The sequence below is a fragment of the Chanos chanos genome, chromosome 13, assembly GCF_902362185.1.
Source record: "Chanos chanos chromosome 13, fChaCha1.1, whole genome shotgun sequence".
NCBI classification, from domain to species: domain Eukaryota; kingdom Metazoa; phylum Chordata; class Actinopteri; order Gonorynchiformes; family Chanidae; genus Chanos; species Chanos chanos.
The window spans coordinates 11,207,044-11,215,860 of record NC_044507.1 but is presented as its reverse complement, the minus strand read 5'-3'; the positions used below and the strand labels follow the sequence as shown (position 1 = coordinate 11,215,860).

Sequence of the window (8,817 nt, the reverse complement as noted above, 5' to 3'; positions counted from 1 at the left end):
ATTTGAAATTGCTATAAATTTGGGACAAATAAGTACTTTCCAGATCATTATAAAAGCCACAAAGAACTCTGAGCACAAAAAATGTACTTAACACCCAAGGGAGGTGCAGCACAGAAGACAGTTAACAAACAGTAATCTTTGGAATGGAATCGCTACTACTAATGCGAAAAAAAAAAACTCATAAGAACAAGCATATAAAATGAATAGAACATAATTTCATTTGCACATTTGTACTTGACCGATTATTTGTGTGTGTGCGCCGGAGAGGGGTGGTGGTGGTGTGTGTGCGCTTTTGGGGGTTGTGGGGGGTGAGGGGTAGGGTTATATTTTACACTCAGAGGCCAACCAACCAGCTCCCTGGTGAATTGATGCGAGATTGCCGGAGCGTTAGGGGAGGTGCATAAAATTTCGCAGTTGAGCAGGCTATATTGAGCGACTCAGACTCACTTGTGAGCGCACTCACTAAGCAGGCAACGAGTCAACAAGGACCTGACGCTCTCTCTGGTCCTACGCACAAAAGAAGAAAAAAATCCAGTGTGAACTTTGTACTATTTTTTAAAATCATTTTTATTTCCTCTACGGATGCCAATCTTGGATTTATTAACTGTGATACGACCGACTTTTCAAAATATCTATTTCGAAACTATTTAAATTACTCCAATATAACGCAAAGATTAGGAGTGAGTGTTCAAAATATTTGCGTTAAACTGTAATTTCAGGAATGTCTGTAATGTTTTACTTAACACAGTAGTCATCAGTACACTTCCATAAAGTTAGGAGCAAACCGTTGTAAGAGGCTCCCTATATTAACATTCAAGACTGGGGCATTGCAAGCAGGTTGTTACTCCTGGACTGTCCAACAGTGCTGACTTTAAGAATCATGTCGACCTTTTGCCTCATAATTTGCTCTCGAAGAACCGAGGCTGGGATCTCCGGACGCATGCAGACTAGAGACTGACTAAAAGCCTTCTTTTAACCTTTCAGAGTCCACTTGAAACTTCTCCAGATTTCATTCTATCTAGCGTTCGCTGCTCGCAGGGGTTACTGACGCTCCGGGGAAATATATTCACACGTTGTTCTCACCAAGGGATGGTTCTGGATTTTCTGCGCTCAGGAGCGACTAGGAGGCTCCTACAGAACACGACGACTTTTTTGGTTTGCGGAAAATCGAAATTAAAAGGAGATGAAAACCGTACTCTGCTTCTTCCTGCTTTGTACTTCGTTGCTGTTCCCTGTTGCTGCTGTTGAGGTAAAGTAGGCTACCAGCCGTGTCTCAAACTCTAATAGCCAAAGGAAAATGGGCTACTTTACACTGCGCTGTCCTCGTGCCGGGTGTCACGGACAGAAGTTGCCGTAGTAAAGCAGTGGGCATTGTGACTTAACTACATACACAAAAAGAAAATGTCATTGATAGATAGGTTGCCTCGCTTATTTTAATGGAAGGGGAAACCTATTCCAGATGCACATCCACAGTTGTTACAACTTAATTTCATTTTAGTTCTTAAACTACACCTGTAAGTCTTATAAACGCTTCGACACGCGATGCGGGCTAAACAAGGAACCAGATTTGAAGCCCTCGGGCGATCGATTTAGGAGATCCAGCGTTGCAGTGTGGGTTTAATTGTTACGTTTCACACGCTGTGGGGGACGTTATAATGTAAAGAGCTCATCCGTGGCTTATTTGAGAAAGGGGTATTTAATTGCTGTTAGTACAAATAACTGGGTGAATGACTTTTTTCAGCGTTGCACTTCACGGCAAAAGTTTTCGTACACAGTGAGCGTGGAGCAACAAGTGCAGACTCAAACTGATCACTCCTTGGCGTCGTGCGCTTTTGGTCGCAGACATTAGAGTTTATCATGACAGAAGCTGAAAGTATTACACACACACACGCACACACACACATTTAGAATATGAGAGCGGTATTCAGTACTATGACCAAATACCCAATAGGTACCCTGGTTCTTGAAATGATGTTAATCTTGTTTTCTTTTGGTTAAAAGGACCAGGAGATTCCACAGGAGCTGATAGACAGACTTGCTCGCAGTGAAATCCACAGCCTCAGCGACCTCCAGCGGCTCTTGGAGTTAGACTCCGTAGGTAAATTCTGCTTCGTGACTCCTTTTTTTTTCGCTATGAACTTTGCTCTTCACTAATCTCATATGTTCTTTGGCTTGGGTGTTTACCGGTGTTTGTATGTGTGGATGTGTTTTAGCTGCTCGTGCTTCCCTCCTGCTGCTCAGAGAAAATGATTTTAACAATGTTGTGATACCGTTTATGATTAGAAACTATTTCGGAGCGCAGTTCACACATGGGTTAAAAAGCATGAGGAGAAAGTATTTTATTTTATTAATAGTTTTACAAGAGTTAATGTAAATAACTATTTATACATCTATTTATTCATTTATTTAACTTTCTCCCCGGATAAAGTCGTGAGGGCTCGGTTAAAGGAGTAACTGCTCTGCTCCGCTGCTTCCCGCTGATGAACGAGAGATTACGGTTGTCCCGGGTCGCTTTCACGACCCAGTCCAGTAAAACAGTGTGACTTTTTTCAGATTTGAGATATCAATTCCGTAGTTTTTGCTCAGGATTAGGCTTGCAGCAAACACAAACGGCAAAGCCTCCGAGTTGTTAAAAGAAAAAAGAAACAACAACACGAACACATGTGACAAACATGGACTTTAACTGGAATTTATTTGCTCTGATTCCTATGGTAGTTGACAACACAGAAAGTAGCTTATTTCATAGCATTGCGCTGTGGAGAGTTTATGCTCCTATGCAAACTGAGCGCGCCAAGCGCAACGCTGCCAGGCACAGCCGTGTTCCTTGGAAGTGGTTCATGAAAGGGGGATCTCTCTCTCTCTCTCTCTCTCTCTCTCTCTCTCTCTCTCTCTCTCTCTCTCTCTCTCTCTCTCTCTCTCTGGTTATGGGTTTAGATAATGTTTCAGGACTGTTCTGGCACAAGATATTTGTGTTCCCGAGAACATGTATTTACACAGGAACTCACTCTTTTTCAAATATGAGTTTAACAGTGATTGTGTTTATCTGAAAGCCCTGTCGCCAAAGGATATTCATCTTCTATTTCAACATAAGCTTTTATACTCATATTGACACTACTTAAATCAGTGCTGGGATAACAGTACGGGGGTTCTTCTGCACCCCCCCCCCTTTTCTTCTTCTTCTTTTTTTTTTTTGGTGGCAGTGTTGTTTCCAACTTTGCCATTGATCAAAACAAGCCAAAAGAGAGAAGGGGATGTGTTAAACCAAATCACACGCCCCCCCCCACCCCCCGCGCGCCCCGACAGGGTAAAGTGCCCTGGGGGTGGGGGAAGGGGTACGGTACAGTAGTCCTTTGATTATTATTACATTACATAAATCACTGACTGGCAGACTAACAGAGATGGACATTAAAAAGTTGACTGATGCCAGCAGAGTACTCTCAGCGGTTTTCTTCTCCTCTTCTTTTTTTCCCTTCTTTTTTCTTTCTTTTTTTTCTTTTTTTTTGGAAGACGAGACAATAAGTGCAGTGGTGTTGATCTCCCTGACTGAGGTCCTGTCCTCTGAACTCTGTCCACACAACACAGAAAATAAGGGAAATTCTCTCCCTGTGTATTCAGACAAGATGTCATTATACAGCTTGTCCAATGAACGCACAGATATTTCTGGATTCCAATGACACACCTGTTTGGGAGGAGGATGGATTTGTCATCCAAGTTCTGGAAATGAAATCCTATTTGTGAATTTGGACATCTTTAAACCGTTCCCCTTCTTCATGAGTCTTCAGACTCTTGACCCGTAGAATTGCAATCTTGAGAAACAGAAAAGTGTCTTTTTCTGTACTGGTATACAGGTTTGTGTACACATTGTTGATTGTTTATAAGTATGCATGCGTGCTTCTGACAGAGGCATTGACGTCTGGTCTGCATGGGGGTTTTATTTCACACGTTGGTGTTGAAAGTTGGTTCAGTTGGATGGAGAGGTGACATAGTGTGTGTGTGTGTGTATGAGTGTGTGTGAGTGTGTGTAGCTGGCAGGCAGAGACAAGCTGCTGTCATTCTGTGTCAGCAATGTTTCTCTCTCTCTCTCTCTCTCTCTCTCTCTCTCTCTCTCTCCCTCTCTCTCTCTCTCTCTTTCTCTCTCTCTCGGGATGACACCTGAGATGAGAGAGTCTACTGAGGCACTGGAGCTTCAGGTTTCTGGGGCTCTTCTGGTCCCATCTCTGTCCATACTGACATTAGTGTGAGAGTAACAGAGAACCAGAGGTCTGAGACTCTGTGTCTCCGCAGGACTGAGGAATCCCTGGCGTGTCTCCTGCCTCAGCACTGCTGCTCTAAGCACTTTGGCCTCCAAAACGTTGTGCAATATGGCCTAAATGGGTTTATTGTCATAATCATTTAGACTTCACACCTGCTCATAGGCCAGTAAACCCAGTGATTATTTCTCACCCCATATCTCAGTGCCCAGCTTTTATACAGCATGCAGCGTAAACACGAGGAATTATCACTCTTTAAAACACACACACACACACACACACACACACACACACACACACACACACACACACACACACACACTCATCCTTGTTCAGGAAATTACTAGACACTGTTAGCTTCTGGCACTGTCATTCAGTTGTGTTGTTTTGGGAAAGAGGGAGGGAGGCTTGTTGTTCAGACAAGGAGTAGGCGGTGGGGGGTGGAGGGGAGAGAGAGGAGTGTCCCGCTTAATGGAGGGAATAATTAGGAGCCCTCAGAGTGTCAGTGATTCAAAGCCTGTCAGAAAGTCTCTGTCTGTCTCTTTCTCTCTCTCTTTCTCGTTGAAAGAGAAAAAAAATTAAAGCTTTTATTCTGAGGTGAAAGCAGAAAATAGCCCATAAGGGAGTATTTTATTTTTTCCTCTGTGTTTTTTCTGTACTCAGTTACAACTCAGTTGTTCACGTTCGCAGGCGTGACGAGTTGATGACTGAAACACAGAGAGAGTGCACACTAGAGAGAGAGAGAGAGAGAGAGAGAGGCCCAGGTTATGTGTTGAAAGTTCTCTGTCACTGACCCATAATGTTAAGGGCTTGTGAGGTTGCTGGTGAAATTAGGCAGCTGTCCTAAAGTGTTTCTGTGACAGAAAACGCAGGCATGAGTGTGCTTTTGTGTGTGTGTGTGTGTGTGTGCGCATATGTGTGTGAGTATATGTGTGTGTGTGTGTGTGTGTGTGTGTGTGTGTGTGTGTGTGCGTGTGTGTATGTGTGTTTTGACAGGATGCCTGAACCTCTTTTGTTCAAGTGTTATTGCATTACAAGCTGAACAAGTTCCTTTTCTCTGAGGGAGAGATTACAGGCTGTGTTGATGATAAACACTTTTAGTGGACTCTTCGTATGAAGGCATGCCTTTAGTAGGTCAAAGCCTGTGCGTCTCTTTGAAACCGCTCCCTCTATCTCTCTATCTGCCACTGCTGGGCCAATATTTGGGCTGGGATTTAAAAAAAAAAAAGCCCTGTCTGAAAGCAAGTAAACAAGCAAAGGCAGGTAGAAACTTCCGAAGAGAAGGTAAAAAAATGATTTTACTGACAGAAGACTGTTGCTTTTGTTTACATTAGAAGCTTTGTTTTTAAATTTGCTGCAAAAAGGCGGGGTCGCTGAGACGACAGAATGCAGAGCACAGGGCATTTTGCGATTCTCTTTCGGTCAGTAAGGTTCCTGGTAGAACTGCCCTCGCTTTAAATACTCCGAATGAGTGTTGTTTTTTCTTTCAAGTCACTGTTTTTTTTTTCATAGTTCGGTCAAACAAACCACTTTAAGGGCAGCGGTACAGACCAATCATTTGCGTGTCTGATGGATGAAACACTTCACCCTTGTCATTTTCGCTTCCTCTAAATGATTACGAAAGTCTGTTCTTTAGGGACAATGTGTCATAGAATATGTAACTGAAGACCACTGAGCACTACTAACTGTCTATGCCAACTGTGCATGTGGGTGGGTATATGTGTGTTTCTGTGGAAAGTGTGTTTGGGAAAAGCTTATGAGCTGTTGGTGTGTGGCTGACACATAAGATGTTAAGCTATTTTTGAGGTCTGCCTTTAAACGCATGTTTACAGCACTCCGATGACATCATCGGCCTTTTAGCCGAGGTAATCAAGGTTGCGATTTCCCCATTAAGGTGGTGACTAAAGCAGCCACTGTTTGTTGTGGAACGAGCTTGTAAAAACGACTTGGAGGAAATTATACCATCCTCTGCCTCAGTAGTTCACCACACTCTAATCATGCCTTCATTAGGCTTCAGGGGGAGTTTGAATGGAAGCATTGTGGATTGATGCTATGACATTGAAAGATTTTTTTTCCTCACTGTTTGGTTTGTGTGTAATATGGAAGTAACGTGTGTGGCATGTGTTTTTCTTTGTTTGTTTGTTGTTTTTTTTGGAGGTACGGGGAATGAGGTCGTGGAGGAGAGCAAACACAAACACCACAAGAATCATTCACACCACCATGGCTTCTCCGATTTAAAGAATTCACAGACTTACCGCAGACGCAAGAGGAGCGTGGGTATGGTCACACGCTCGCGCATGCACACACACACACACACACATGCACACATTTACACTCATGATCAATGTCAAGCACACAGTCACCCTGAAACACTCACTCACACACAGACACACAGGCACACACACACTTAGAAACATTGTACACACACTCACACAAGCACATTTACACTCATGATCATGCACAAACACACAATCACCCAAAAACACACACACACTCACACTCACACACACAGACACACACACACACACACACACACACACACACACACACGTACACACGTACACATGTGCAGATGCATATATGAGCATGCATCCGCACATCCACACACAAGTCAGCACATATACAGATCTTGTGTTGTATAAAAATGGGTGATGTGTACACACACACAGACGCATGTGCACACACACGCACACACAGGCAAACACACACACACACGCACACACACACACACATACAGATGTTGACTGTTCACTTTTCTTTTATGTGCTCGACATGTTTCTACATGATATACTGACCAACTGTTTTTGTTTTTTATCTTTGGATATATGACGAGGTTTGGAAATGATTTTACTGACAGATGTTTCATTTTCTTTTACATTACACACTGTGCACACATTCCACAATCCACTCCAACAGTGCACAGCTTCTTACATAATACTCAAAGCTATAGTTTCCATGCTCTTATATGCCTCGTAAAATGTTTTTTTGTCAAAATAATAATTATCACACACACACTGTATTTGTCTATTTGAGGGAAGTAGTTAGGTTTGTTTTTTCTCTCTTTTTTTTTCATTTGATTTTTCTGGGTTTTGTTTTTCAGATATGACGATAGTGGGAAGTATTTGTTTTTGATGTCTGGTGATATTTTATTTGTTTAATTCAACCAGTCATGTAGATTAGAGAGAGGGAGGGTCTACTGTTGGAGAGCTCTTTGATTGGCCGTTGCATGCTGATCTTAAAACTCCTGTCAGGAGAAAAATGTATCCTTAAGCGAGGAAATTCCAGACCTTCGGAATTTCATGTCACAGCGTGTATGGAATCAGAGTTGCACTGCCAGATAAATGCAGGAGCAGAAATCTTAGTCTGTACACACTTTCTGTCTGCTTATACACACACACACACACACACACACACACACACACACACACAAAACATTCAAACCTAAAGATAGTTCTGATAGCTGTATGCCCTTTTTGTTTTATCAATGGCAAGACTCAGCACAAATAGCTTGCTGTGGTTGACTCTGTTTTAGAAATAAATGGACAGACAGACAGACAGAGAGACAGACACACACACACATGCGCGCGCACGCACACACACACACACACACACACGCGCACGCATTATTAGTAACTTTCAATCTTTATCATTCTCACACTTGCATTGAGGCCTGCTCTCAGCTGCACTCACACCTGTTTTACCTCTCTCTTAATCCAAGACTAGCAGCCAGAGTCACAGAGACTGGAAAGAGGTTTCAGCTCAAAGGACTGAGTTTAAGATTGAGTTTACATGCAAAGGATTAAGACTAGATTTCAAACAATGAGGCTGGATTTAGAGATGAATGAAGTTTTAGAAAATCTGATTTGGGGTCATCTTTTATTGGCACTGGACATCGGACTGTCTTATTATACTGATTTGTAATTATTGTTATTCATTTTGTTTCTCATCCTCTGTTTGCGTCCCTCCTGTCGGTCTCAGCTCACGTGGAGGAGGCGGTCCTGGCGGCATGTAAGACGCGGACGGTGATCTATGAGATCCCGCGCAGCCAGGTCGATCCAACCGCTGCAAACTTTCTCATATGGCCGCCGTGTGTGGAGGTGAAACGCTGCACCGGCTGCTGCAACACCGGAAATGTGCGTTGTCATGCCTCCCGCAAACAGCACCGCACAGTGAAGGTAAGCACACACACACACACACACACACACACACACACACACACACATGCATGCATAGGCACACATGCATGCATATACACACACATACACACACACACATATATGTGTGTGTGTGTGTGTGCATATACAGACTCACATGTATCCTTCAAACAACACCGCACAGTGAAGGTAAGAGAAAACAGACACACACACACACACACACACGCACACGCACACACATAAATAGATCACAGAAAGAGAGAATCCATCCCTGGATTTTCTTAACAGGGCTTCTGTGGTCTGGCCCAAACATCTCCCTTAATCCCTCTACCCCCAAGCCCCTCACCTCCCTCACACACACACACACACACACACACACACACACACACAGCTGGCCAGATTCCAGGAGCTGT

The 8,817-nt window shown here is 43.3% G+C and overlaps 1 protein-coding gene across 1 annotated transcript in view; it reads left to right on the top strand.

Moving 5' to 3' along the window:
- Positions 1–1,183: 1,183 nt before the first annotated feature.
- Positions 1,184–8,817, top strand: part of pdgfab (platelet-derived growth factor alpha polypeptide b) — a 16,073-nt gene continuing 8,439 nt past the window's right edge. Inside the window, exons 1-4 of the mRNA XM_030790396.1 lie at positions 1,184–1,249; positions 2,002–2,098; positions 6,408–6,527; positions 8,229–8,425. Of these exons, the coding sequence (XP_030646256.1) occupies positions 1,184–1,249; positions 2,002–2,098; positions 6,408–6,527; positions 8,229–8,425 (480 nt within the window). The remainder of the gene's footprint in view (positions 1,250–2,001; positions 2,099–6,407; positions 6,528–8,228; positions 8,426–8,817) is intronic.